At 43.1% G+C, this 13,922-nt stretch overlaps 1 protein-coding gene across 1 annotated transcript in view; it reads right to left on the bottom strand.

Annotated features, from left to right (window-relative positions):
* The window catches only part of LOC144498510 (sodium-coupled neutral amino acid symporter 1-like), a 50,339-nt gene that overhangs the window by 11,257 nt on the left and 25,160 nt on the right, over positions 1 to 13,922 (bottom strand). The window contains exons 6-9 of the mRNA XM_078219730.1: positions 12,265 to 12,357; positions 9,593 to 9,671; positions 5,567 to 5,649; positions 271 to 329 (exon numbers count right to left, since the gene is read on the bottom strand). Coding sequence (XP_078075856.1) covers positions 271 to 329; positions 5,567 to 5,649; positions 9,593 to 9,671; positions 12,265 to 12,357 — 314 coding nt within the window. The remainder of the gene's footprint in view (positions 1 to 270; positions 330 to 5,566; positions 5,650 to 9,592; positions 9,672 to 12,264; positions 12,358 to 13,922) is intronic.

Here is a 13,922-nt window from a genome sequence, read left to right as displayed (position 1 = left end):
ATGATTTCCAAAAGGCATATTCAACTTTTCCAGTAATGTATACTGTTGTACAGTTTTATAACAATGTAATAGAAGCAAAATACTCCAGAAGCTAGAAATCTGAAATAAAAACAGAAAGTCCAGGTTCCGAAGAAGAATCATATTTGACTCGAAATGGTGTTTTTCTCTCTTCACAGATGCTGCCAGACTCACTGAGCATTTCCAGCACTTTGGTTTTGATTTATATCAATGTACTTAGTTTCACTGAATGGCATACAGATTAATACTTACTACAATGAGGAAGAAAACCATACAGGCAAGTGAAAATCCGCTGGTGTATCCAAGGTACCCTATGAAGCAGGAGAAGAATCTGTCACTCTGAATATTGGTGCAATGTATAACAGTGCAGAAGGCGGGGGAAAGTATTATGTTCATTAACAGAATAATCACAGTAATGTTTACAATGCCGTTGGAAGTCTCCGAAATTTCAAAAGGTTTAGAAAATTACTTAATACTACTCTGCGTTCTGGCCTAGCAAAGCACATTGCCCGGATGTTGCAATATATTAATCTGCGGAACCACTTCATCTTCTCCACCTTTGATGCCATTCTCACTCAGTAAAATGTTTATTCTCTCCTATCATTGTCTGCTCCACTGGTATGGTCCCCATCTTCATCGCTCAGGTCTAAAGGGGTACAAATGTGAGCAGATTTGGTGCACAACTGATTCAGCCATCCATCAGCAGGTGTGGGCAGACTATGTGAAGAAGCTTGCATCAGCCAAAGTACAAAAGCAGTAGAAGACAGAGAAGAAGGACTGTAATGACTTCAATGAGGCCAATGAGGTTGGCCTCTTAGAATATGAACTCCCTGATTGAGCTTGGCCTGGCAAGGCATGCCATCTACAGGTCCAGGCAGCGGGCGATCGAGGGGGTCGTCCATCCCGACTGTCTGCCTCTCTACCGCAGCTACATTTGTGGCCGGGTGTCCCTGGAAAGGGAGCATGCGGTGTCCAAGGGCACTGTTGATGCCTTCAGTACCCACTGGGCACCGCAGGGACGGGGGCGTATTATTGATTCCTTTAATCACATTTTAATTTGATGTTTTAAGATTCCTTTCCGCTTTGTTTTTTGTTTCGGGCGGTTCCCCTCCTTTTAGGGAGCTGCCCTTTTTGAGTTGTCTCTAAGTTAATTTGATTTTGTTCATTTGGTTCGACACAAAAAGAGTTCCCTGATTGAGCTCCACATCAAAAGATGTCCCTGATTGAGCTCTGTAATGCTTGTCCAATCAGGGAGCCTTTGTTGTATATATAACTGGGGAGTGTCAGCTCTCCTGGCATTCTGATTGCGGACTCAGAGATTGTAACACTCTATGAACTTAAATAGAGATAAAGGGGAATCTGGTGAAGGAATACCAGCCTCTGCTGACTTATCTCAAGGATGTGGCAGGGGGCAAGAGAAAGAAAAAGGGAAAAAGAAGTAACAGGATTGGATCTGGAGCCGGAACCAAAAGGCTCATGTCGATGGACAGAGAGAATTCATTTACAAAGACCATCTTGCAATCTTTCATCCTCAACTTCCATGGGCTTAATGATTTTATTTCTTAGACAAATTATAGCAACTGATTTTCATACAATCACTAATGAGATGAACGATTAGTTACTCGGGCTGGTATTTCCCTCATTACCGTGGTGGGGCCTGGTGGTCCAGCCGAAACTCCATTGACTTCCGGCAGGACCGGATGATCCCGGTGGTGACGGGACTGGAAAATCCCACCCTCTATTTTGTGATGCTGGTTGAGAGATGTGTATAAACTACAACAACAAACAGCTCCCCTTCCTTCCTTGATCTGATACGTCCACCCTGATGCAACATCTCATCTGAAATCAGCCCCTCCATCAATGCAAAGCTCTCTCGGTACTTCACTCAAGTTTCAGCCTAACAGATACTCAACCCCAGAGTGGAACTTGAAGCCACAACCTTTTGACTCATAGGCAAAAGTGCTATCGAGAACAAAGCTGACAATTATTTTTTGCATACAGGAAGGGGATTTCCACACTTGGAGATAGATATCTTGCCATTAATTAAAAACAGGCCTGTACTGGAGCAGCAGAACAGGGGGAGAGTTTATATCAAAATATCTAAGTGTAGTTTTGAAAATCCACTGATGGGGACCTGAACTTGGTTTATCAATCTGTATTTAAGCTTCCAGAGATTGGAGTTTGGGCAAAAAAAATATTCTTATCAAAAGCAATAAAATACAAAAAATCTTAGTTAAAATAAAAAAAAGTGAGCATTTTTTGGCCAAGGTTTGTGAGATGATTTTCCACTGTCTGTTCAAGCTTAAAAGCTTTCTCAATCTTTCACCATGCCCTACCTCCATATCTGTAGTGCCGTAACATAATGGAGCCCTTCCTGTCTCAATTCTTGACTCACATTTGAATGGGGCGGCACGGTGGCGTAATAGCAAATTGGATTATTATCTAAATGGAAAAAAATTAGAACATGCTACTGTGCAAAGGGACCTGGGGGTCCTTGTGCATGAGACGCAAAAACCCAGTCTGCAGGTGCAACAGGTGATCAAGAAGGCAAATGGGATGTTGGCCTATATCGCAAGGGGGATAGAATATAAAAGCAGAGATGTCTTGCTGCATCTGTACAGGGCATTGGTGAGGCCGCAGCTGGAATACTGTGTGCAGTATTGGTCCCCTTATTTGCGGAAGGATATATCGGCCTTGGAGGGAGTGCAGAGAAGGTTCACCAGGTTGATACCAGAGATGAGGAGTGTTGATTATGAGGAGAGACTGAGCAGATTGGGTTTGTACTCGTTGGAATTTAGAAGGCTGAGGGGGGATCTTATAGAGACCTATAAGATAATGAAGGGGCTGGATAGGGTAGAGGTGGAGAGATTCTTTCCACTTAGAAAGGAAGCTAGAACTAGAGGGCACAGCCTCAAAATAAAGGGGGGTCAGTTTAGGACAGAGTTGAGGAGGAACTTCTTCTCTCAGAGGGTGGTGAATCTCTGGAATTCTCTGCCCACTGAAGTGGTGGAGGCTAACTCGTTGAATATGTTTAAATCACGGATAGATGGATTCCTGATCGGTAAGGGAATTAGGGGTTATAGGGATCAGGCGGGCAAGTGGAATTGATCCACTTTAGATCAGCCATGATCTTATTGAATGGTGGGGCAGGCTCGAGGGGCTAGATGGCCTACTCCTGCTCCTATTTCTTATGTTCTTATGTTCTTATGCTGCCTCACAGCGCCAGGGACCCGGGTTCAATTCCTGCCTCGGGTCACTGTCTGTGTGGAGTTTGCACATTCTCCTTACGTCTGCATGGGTTCCTTCCGAGTGCTCCGGTTTCCTCCCACACTCCAAAGGTGTACGGGTTAGGTTGATTGGCCATGTTAAATTGACCCTAGTGTCAGGGGATTGTCAGAGTAAATGTGTGGGGTTGCGGGGATCGGGCCTGGATGGGATTGTGGTCATGCAGACTCGATGGGCCGAATGGCCTCCTTCTGCACAGTAGGGATTCTATGCTGAGTGGGGGTGGGGATGGAGAAATTTAACTTGTGCCAGATTTCAGTGTGACATGGGTGACATAATGCAGCCCAGGCCTGAGGGCCGCAGCTCATGACCTGTTGAAAATGTAATTGGAGGGGGAGGTGAACCAGAGGAAGCTCAGCCTGGGAAGAGCAGTACGAAGATCAGCCTGGGCTAGCAGCACCCCACTGCATTTTTGTAGGAGCTCTGAAGTGAAACTATCGGAAAGTTTTCCATAACTTCTCATGGGCGGCTTCCACACCTCAACTTAAAGACTACTGATGGCCCATAACATCTGTGCAGGGCCACAGTGGTGTCACACTGAGGTTCTAAAGCTGGCGTTAAGGCTGATTTGTAACTTCAAAGCATTTAATACCTGTTTCAGGCATTGGATACAAGTGTATATTTCTGGGAGAAATACATCCAAAATTCACCATTCCAATCTTACTTTCTCAACCCCTTACTCTCGCAGGTGGTGGAATTTGAATTCAGTAAAAAATGTCTGGAATTAAGAATCTACTGATGAAACAATTGTTAATTGTCGGAAAAACCCATCTGGTTCACTAATGTCCTTTAGGGAAGGAAATCTGCCATCCTTACCCGGTCTGGCCTACATGTGACTTCTGAGCCATAGCAATGTGGTTGACTCTCAACTGCCCTCGGGCAACTAGGGATGGGCAATAAATGCTGGCCAGTCAGCGACACCCATGCCCCACAGATGGATAAAGAAAAAGCACAGGAACCATCAGATTCCAAAGTATTTGGTTAGCAAAACCAATATTTATTATTACAATCATCAGTTCTATTCTTCAGTAGATCACCATTCAGCTTTTCATTCCCCTCCCCCTTAATTCTGCCAATTTTCCACCTTGAAGGTAGAACTACCACTGGTATCACTCACTCCTTCTTTCTTCATGGGGTGCAGTGCTTCATCCAACTAATTTTTTAATTCTTTGATGAGATGTGGACACGTGGCAAGGCCAACATTTGTTGCCCACTCCTATTGCCCTTGAACTGAATGGCCATTTCAGAGGGCAGTTAAGAGACACATGCAGGCCAGACCGGACAAGGATGGCAGATTTCCTGCCCTAAAAGGCATTCGTGAAACATATGGGTTTTTAAATGATAATTGATGATAGCTTCAGATTTATTAATTGAACTTAAAAGTCCACCAATTGCTGCCATAGTGGAATTTCAACCCATGTCCCAGAGCATTAGTCATAGTCACAGAGGCTTACAGCATGGAAACAGGCCCTTCAGCCCAACTTGTCCATGCCGCCCAGTTTTTACCACTAATCTAGTCCCAATTGCCCGCGTTTGGCCCATATCCCTCTATACTCATCTTACCCATGTAACTGTCTAAATGCTTTTTAAAAGACAAAATTGTACCCGCCTTTACTACTGTCTCTGGCAGATCGTTCCAGACACTGAACACTCTTTCAGTGAAAAAATTGCCCCTCTGGACCTTTTTGTATTTCTCCCCTCTCACCTTAAACCTATGCCCTCTAGTTTTAGACTCCCCTACCTTTGAGAAAAGATGTTGACTATCTACCTTTTCTATGCCCCTCAATATTTGATAGACCTCTATAAGATCACCCCTAAGCCTCCTACGTTCCAGGGAAAAAAAGTCCCAGTCTATCCAGCCTCTCCTTATGACTCAAACCATCAGGTCCTGGTAGCATCCTCATAAATCTTTTCTGCACTCTTTCTAGTTTAATCAAATCCTTTCTATAATAGGGTGACCAGAACTGTACACAGTATTCCAAGTGTGGCCTTACCAATATTTTATACAACTTCAACAAGACGTCCCAACTCCTGTATTCAATGTTCTGACCAATGAAACCAAGCATGCCGAATGCCTTCTTTACTGCTCTGTCCACCTGTGACTCCACTTTCAAGGAGCTATGAACCTGTATTCCTAGATCTCTTTGTTCTATAACTCTCCCCAACATTCTACCATTAACTGTGTAGGTCCTTTCCCGATTCGATCTACCAAAATGACTAGTCTGGATGTGTCTTCACCTCCTTTGGCACATTAGATACTTACCCAAGTTCTTGAATAGACACAAGGGTAAGATGACAACTAAAGTCACAAGTATAACAAGGTAGTTGCCATACATAGACCACGATCTGAAAAGAAATAAAAAGGGAGTATTACTTATCAGGAACAAGTGTTCCAACTGAAAGGGCAACTTGCAACTTTCTTTCTTCAAGAGACTTACAGACACACACACATGCAAATTCCAGAACTGTTCACAGCTAGCCAGCGCATACAAGATATTCACAAGAGGTGTTCAAAATAATCAATGATTCTGACAGAGTAAATAAGGAGAAACTGTTTCTGGTGGCAGAAGGATTGGTCGACAGGGAACACAGGCTTAAAGGGAATTGGTGAAACTTTTTTTCCACAACAAGTGGTTGTAATTTGGAATGCATTGTCTGAACAGGTGGTTGAAGCTGATTTGATGCCAATATTCAAAAGAGGATTAGATAAATTCTTGGAGGGTAAAAATGTTATGGGCTATAGAGGGATTAAAATCATTGAATGCCAGTGGAGTTCCCCTGGGAAGCTGCTGTGAAGTGTGAAATTTCCATAGCTGCAGATGAGCTGCACAAACAAGATGAACAAGGGTCAAGAGAATGGGAACTTTGATGGATCACAAGGAAGTAGTGTAACAGCCAGGGCCTGCAGGTGTGGACCTTTCCATGGTGTAGCCATGCAGGCATGCTTCATTAGTTATTGAATGTTATAATTAGGCAAACATATAGAGGCTGTAATTTGTTAACTATATTCACTTGACATAAATGAAGTAATCAGAACTATTAGCTGCAATTGGACATCAGTGTCTTCAGAACAAATGTACACTTGTGATTGGTTCATGCAAATTACTTGTAAGATAACCAAAGGTATAATTACTGATGCATTGTAGCAGTCAGGAAGTCTCTATACCAACTTGTGGAGGCAGACTTCCCTTCTGTGGCTTGAATAAAGATTTACTCAAAGCTCCAAAAGTTTTGTCTGGTCTCTTGAGGGGAGCAAAGTACATGGCAGCTGGATAGTTCTCTAATAGGCTATGGGGAAGTAAGAGGAGAGCACTATGGCTTGCTTCAGTGCGGCACTGCTTTGATTTTAAGATAGTCAGAATCTGAAATTCTCCACCACAAACTGTTTTTGAAGTAGAATTCATGGTGTTTTTTTCAAGGGTGTTACAGAGCGTCATTTTGAATACAGAGTGTTATTCTAAGATGTTTCTCCTATTTAACTGCTTTACTGGCATCTGTTGAGGGCTCTGAGCATGTATGAGTTTTGGAGGGCTTTTCAGTCTGCCAGAGAGTGTTCTGCAAGCAAGACCAGTTTTACTAGTGTTCCTGTTTTCATAGTTATTTCTGTCCCATAGAGTTGCTGTTAAGCTTTAATTATAATCAAGAAGATCATTCTTTATACAACACATTCAACTATCTTTTTTATGCTCTCATTTGCTTGAAAAAGAATATTAAATAGTTTAGCGAATGAGCAGGATTAGAGCAGATAGCTGGTGTGGAGGGAAATAATGGAGCTGTTACATTCTATGCATATAACTCCAAGGAAAAAAAACAAAAGAAAGGAAGCATTTGTCAAAGCTAGGAGGCTGGGAACACACGAAGCAAGTGTGGAATACAAGGAAAGTAGAAAGAAACTTAAGTAAGGAATAAGAAGGGCTAAAAGAGGTCATGAAAAAGCATTGGCCAGCAGGATTAAGGAAAATCCCAAGGCTTTTTATACATATATAAAGAGCAAGAGGGTAGCCAGGGAGAGGGTTGGCCCACTCAAGGACAAGGGAGGGAATCTATCCGTGGAGCCAGAGGAAATGGGCGATGTATTAAATGAGTACTTTGCGTCAGTATTCACCAAAGAGAAGGACTTGGTGGATGATGAGCTGGGAAAGGATGTGTAGATAGTTTGAGTCATGTTGAGATCAAAATGGAGGAGGTATTGGGGTTCTTGAGAAACATTAAGGTAGACAAGTCCCCAGGGCCTGATGGGATATACCCCAGAATACTGAGAGAGGCAAGGAAGGAAATTGCTGGGGCCTTGAGAAAAATCTTTGTATCCTCACTGGTTACAGGGGAGGTACACACAGTAAGAAATTTGACAACACCAGGTTAAAGTCCAACAGGTTTATTTGGTAGCAAAAGGTGGCTTTTGCTACCAAATAAACCTGTTGGACTTTAACCTGGTGTTGTTAAACTTCTTACTGTGTTTACCCCAGTCCAACGCCAGCATCTCCACATCATGACTACAGGGGAGGTCCCAGAGGATTGGAGAATAGCCAATGTTGTTCCTTTGTTTAAGAAGGGTAGCAAGAATAATCTAGGTAATTACAGGCCGGTGAGCCTTACATCAGTGGTAGGGAAATTATTGGAGAGGATTCTTCGAGACAGGATTTATTCCCACTTGGAAATAAGTGGACGTATTAATGAGAGGCAACATGGTTTTGTGAAGGGGAGGTCGTGTCTCACGAACTTGATCGAGTTTTTCGAGGAAGTGACGAAGATAATTGATGAGGGTAGGGCAGTAGATGTTGTCCACATGGGCTTCAGTAAGGCCTTTGACAAGGTCCCTCATGGCAGACTGGTGCAGAAGGTGGGGTCGCATGGGATCAGAGGTGAGCTAGCAAGGTGGATACAAAACTGGCCCAGTCAAAGAAGACAGAGGGTAGCAGTGGAAGGGTGTGTTTCTGAATGGAGGGCTGTGACAAGTGGCGTTCCTCAGGGATCAGTGCTGGGATCTTTGCTGTTTGTAATATATATATAAATGATTTAGAGGAAAATGTAACTGGATTAGTAAGTTACATTTGTAATTGGATTAGTAAGTTTGCGGACGACACAAAGGTTAGTGGATTTGCGGATAGCGATGAGGACCATCAGAGGATACAGCAGGGTATAGATCAGTTGGTGACTTGGGCACAGAGATGGCAGATGGAGTTTAATCCGGACAAATGTGAGGTAATGCATATTGGAAGGTCTAATACAGATAGGAAATATACAGTAAATGGCAGAACCCTCAAGAGTATTGATAGGCAAAGGAATCTGGGTGTATAGGTACACAGGTCACTGAAAGTGGCAATGCAGGTAGAGAAGGTAGTCAAGAAGGCATACAGCATGCTTGCCTTCATCGGCTGGGGCATTGAGTTTAAAAATGGGCAAGTCATGTTGCAGCTTTATAGAACCTTAGCTAGGCCGCGCTTGGAATATAGTGTTCAATTCTGGTCGCCACACTACCAGAAGGATGTGGAGGCTTTGGAGAGGGTACAGAAAAGATTTACCAGGAAGTTGCCTGGTATGGAGGGCATTAGCTATGAGGAGAGGTTGGTTTGTTCTCACTGGAGTGATGGGGGTTGAGGGGAGACCTGATAGAAGTCTACAAGATTATGAGAGGCATGGACAGAATGGACAGTCAGAAGCTTTTTCCCAGGGTGGAAGAGTCAATTACTCGGAGCATAGGTTTAAGGTGTGAGGGGCAAGGTTTAAAGGAGATGTACAAGGCAGATTTTTAACGCAGAGAGTAGTGGGTGCCTGGAACTTGTTGCCGGGGGAGGTCGTGGAAGCAGATAAGGTAGTGACTTTTAAGGAGCGTCTTGACAAGTACATGAATAGGATGGGAATATAGGGATATGGTCCCTGGAAGGGTAGGGGGTTTTAGTTCAGTCGGGCAGCATGGTCGGTGCAGGCTTGGAGGGCCGAAGGGCCTGTTCCTGTGCTGTAATTTTCTTTGTTCTTTGATCTTTGTAGATACATTTAGCTTGAATTTTCCTTCACAGGATGAAACTTTGATGCCTGTTTTCATTGGTACAAAGCATTAAGGGGAACCAGGCCTGTAGTTATAAGATTCTCACTTAAAATGCTGAGTTATTATTTTTTTATACATGCATATACCCTAATTATCTGTCAATACCAAATGATGTAGCAAAACCTTCATAATGATTCCAACAATCTTGATACCAATTTTTTCACATTACTTGCATTTAATGAACCAACTTTTCTTAATGGATTTGTATATTTGAATTTGAATGTATCAATGAATCATACTTACTGAGAATTGCCTTGCTCTGTAAAGAACTGGATGACTTCTGGTAGTTCTTTCTTGACAACAAATAGGTAACTCAAAATGGCTAAAATAAAGGAAGGATTGCTTTAATACAAAACCAGAGCTATTGCTATTCATCATACTTTCCTCTACCTTCTAGAAGGGCAGACGCATCGCCATCCGCTAGTTCCCCTGCATGCCATCCTGACTTTGAACTCTATCGCCGTTCCTTCACTGGCACTCTGTCAAAATCCTAACAGCATCTTGGATGTACCTACACCAGATGGACTGCAGTCATTCAAGAAAGTGGCCCGCCATCACTTTCTTATGAGGAATTAGGGATGAGCAACACATGTTGACCTTGCCAGCAACGCCCACATTCCAGGAAGGAATTTACAAAAAACTTTTAACTTTCCTTCACAAACCAGACACATCCAATTACAGATCCTGTGGCATTGTTTTTGGCAAGCGGCAGTATGCTGCAGAATAGGAGTGTCATCAACAAAGTGCAACTGGAAAATGGGGGCCAAGTACAAAACTTTACAGGAAGGATATACTATGCCCAAGATGTTTCCATAGAATCCCTACAGTGCAGAACGAGGCCATTCGGCCCATCGAGTCTGCAGTGACCACAATCCCAAGCCCTATCCCCATAACCCCATGCATTTACCCTAGCTAGTCCCCCTGACACTAAGGGGCAATTTAGCATGGCCAATCCACCTAACCCGCACATCTTTGGAGTGTGGGAGGAAACCGGCGTACCCGGAGGAAACCCACGCAGACACGGGGAGAACGTGCAAACTCCACACAGTCAGTGACCCGAGGCCAGAATTGAACCCGGATCCCTGGCGCTGTGAGGCAGCAGTGCTAACCACTGTGCCACCGTGCTGCCCATTTGTTATATGTATTACTGTTCTGTCCTGTTACTCTGCAATCAGTAACAGAAATTCTCGGCACCAATGCTGATATGAACTGGAATTTATATATCAAAGCAAATAAAATCAATATTTTTTTTTAATGTATGTGCAGAAATAGTTTTAACAGACATGGAAGAATAGTCTCACAAGCTGCTGTAACTTAAATAAATCGATCCCATTTATTGATTTTATGATTATTATTTCTCTTGTACCAAGTGCCAACAGCAAACCCCCCCCACACTCACTTTGCCCCACCATTCATGGCTGGGCATTCAGTAAGCTTGCCTTAAGCAAGGAAAATCTCTCCCTAAATCTTCCTGCCTCTCTATCTCACTTCCTTTAGAAATAAGGAAATTAGGAGCCACGACAGAGAAGGTTTGTGTTTCTCTTAACAGTTGCCAACACAATAAAAGGTTTCAAAAGAAGACGACAGCCGGAATTCTCCGGCCATTCACGCCATCGGGGTTCTCCAGTCCCACCAGCAGCGCACCCCTGACCGTGGGTTTCAGGCCTGCGTGCGGTGACATCTATGGGAAGTCCCATTGACAGCGGCGGGACCAGAGAATCCCACCACAAGTGAACAGTACGCCTCCTCCCTCCGGTGGGAAACATGTGGCTGGGAGGCCAGAGAATCTCGCCCAATATTAAATCCCATGAATGATAAAACACTTCGTCCCGACAGTTTATCAATGTTATTTTAATATAAGTGTGAGTTACCCTGCTGTGCCTCAGGTTGGTGAGGAAATCCACACAAGTTCAGCCAATAAGCAACTCCTGGCGACTTAAAGGTTTGGCTGCACAGATTGACATGTGGGGTGAGGCTGAGATAGGAGCTGATGCATTGCGTAATTAAAGGGCTGAGGGCCTGGTAGGAACATGGAGGGGGGAGGGGGACCTACAACCCATGCTGAATTCCCAAAACTGCCAAATCAAGAAATTAATATTTCCAGGTATGCTTCCAAGCGAACACTTTAATTCACATTGGACATGGCCATCTCTGTGCCATTTATAAACAGTCAGAAAGAGAGCACCTGCTGGGGCTGAATAAAACAGCATTGTGGTCCTAAAGATTCATTATTAATTTTGCACAGAATAATATGGTTTCCGGTGGAACCGTTGGCTGCCTAAATTCAAATCCAGCTCAAACATTACTTCAGACTGGAAGGTTATTTTACTATTTATGCCTCGCTCAGTTATTCTCTAAAGTCATAGGACTTAGTTGCTGGGAGAGCCTTTGGGCCTGCTCTGTCATGCAATAAGTTCATGACTGCTCTGTCTTTCACTTTCCAGCCTGTCCCCCATAACTCTCCACTCCCTTGACTCTCAAAAAATCTAACTCAGCCTTGAATGAATTCAATGATCACATGCTTTCTGGGAAAGAGAATTCTACAGATTAACAGCCCTCTAAGAGTAAGAAAAAACCTCCTAATCTCCATCTTAAAAGGGAGACCCCTTATTTTTAAACTGCAGCCCCTAGTTTTAGTCTCTCCTACCAGGGAGACATCTTCCTGGTGTCCAACCTATCTAGCCCCTCAAGATCACATGTGTTTCGTTACGATCGCCTCTCGCAGTAAAACATTCTGAAGTATTTCATAGGAGCATTATATTTGAAAATCAGATGGCAGCAAACCTCAAATGTGTCCTGAGTTGAATGTAATCACACGTCATTCAGCAGACTGTATACAAAACTGGGGAACTAGTGATTTGAACGTTAGCATAACACACTTGTGACTAAAATATCCACAGTTCTCTAAGTATTACCTCCGATGTTCTGTAGCGATGTTGATCCAAAGACTGCAAATTTGCCAGGCTTCCCAAACGCTAGTTGTCCTAATGTTTCATAAACCATGGTATCTAAATGCAGGAACATTTTTATCGATTAAAAGAAATTAAACTTTCAATGTAAAACTTCAAAGTGGTCAGATATGTTCTGCAACAATTAGCTGCTTCATTAGTTGATGATTATTGAAGTCACTTTGTGTTTTTTTTTGTACACTTTCATTGACATGAGCGATGTCTGATTTGAATTTTGCTGAAAAAAGACATTTTGTTGGAGCTTTGGATTGGACAACATTTGCCAAATAGTCCTTAGTGTGCTAAAATTATGCTGACAACTAACTTAGGATTGTCAGTCGGACTCCCTGTGTGGTGCATTTGCATGTACTGGAAGCTACATATATTAATACACAGGTCCTGTTCTTTGTAGACAGAAAGAACAGGTGCATTCATTGCGCCTGTTTCAGCTAAAAAAAAAATTAAGTGATAGCCATTCACTGATTCATTCCTCAGGGCAACGTCGTTACCAATCAGAATCCAGCTGCCTGGTTTGAATTTTCAAATGATACTTGGTAGTTAACTGTTAGTCACCATTAACTGGTATATTCTCCTTAGCAACATCTCTACCAATCAGAGACCACTTGCCAACCAATCAGCACTCTCTTCCCATACAGTATAAAGTTGTTGTTTCCCCTGACACTGGTATTCTTGGAATTATCCTGATGAGTGCAAGACAGAAAGCTTAGACAAAATGTCTTCTTTCAGTAATATTCAAATTCTGTGATACCAAACGACTATTTTTCTGATTTTGCCAATATAAATTAAAGGCACGAAAGCTCTGCATTCCAAAGATTTCATTAAAAATGGTCTAAAACATGCTTTTCCCCCATTTTGGCATTTGGCTCCATCTCTCACTTGGGAGAATTAAAAAGTGCTTATTAAATAAACTTTAGTGCCAGGTTTTCTGCTTATGTAAATTTCTTTGTCTGCATCACTTTTCATTCTAGTAGTGTCGAGTGTTAATGTCTTATTGATTACACTGTTAAGGTTTGCCAATGTCAGTTGTTAAAAGTTAAAAGGTGATGGATGTAAATTGTCTTTGAGCGTGTATAAAAAGGGGATCCTGTTCCTGGGCCTGATGAAGGTGGCCATCAACAGGTCCAAGCAGTGGGTGGTCAAGGGGGCTGTCCAACCCGATTGTCTGCCCCTCTACCACGGCAATGTTCATAGTCTGGTGGTCCTGAAGAAGGAGCACGCAATGTCCGCTGGTACGCTTCAGGCCTTCTGCCACCAGAGGGCATCACGGGGGCTGGAGTGCATCATGACCCCCAGTAATGATATTTAAGTTTGATTAGCTAAGTTTCCTTTGAAGCTTTGATTTTTGTTACACTGCGTCACTAGAGACTGTCACCTCTTGTTAGTTTATTTTATAGATTTTTTTGGTTTATTTAAAAGATTATTTAGAGGGGATAGCTGGGACATGGGTCGGAATTTTACCGGCAAGGCCACCTGAGGCTTGTAAGATCGCGCCTGAGGCCAATGGAGAATGCCATTCTGCGAGCCTCGCCCGCCCCGAAATCGTGCCGGTAAAATCAGGGCCTAGGTGTGTGGGAGGAGAGTTGTGAGTTTGAGTAAGTCAACAA

This window comes from Mustelus asterias, chromosome 9, assembly GCF_964213995.1.
Source record: "Mustelus asterias chromosome 9, sMusAst1.hap1.1, whole genome shotgun sequence".
Taxonomy (NCBI): domain Eukaryota; kingdom Metazoa; phylum Chordata; class Chondrichthyes; order Carcharhiniformes; family Triakidae; genus Mustelus; species Mustelus asterias.
Note: the sequence above shows the minus strand (reverse complement) of the source record. Positions and strands in the feature narration are given on the sequence as shown.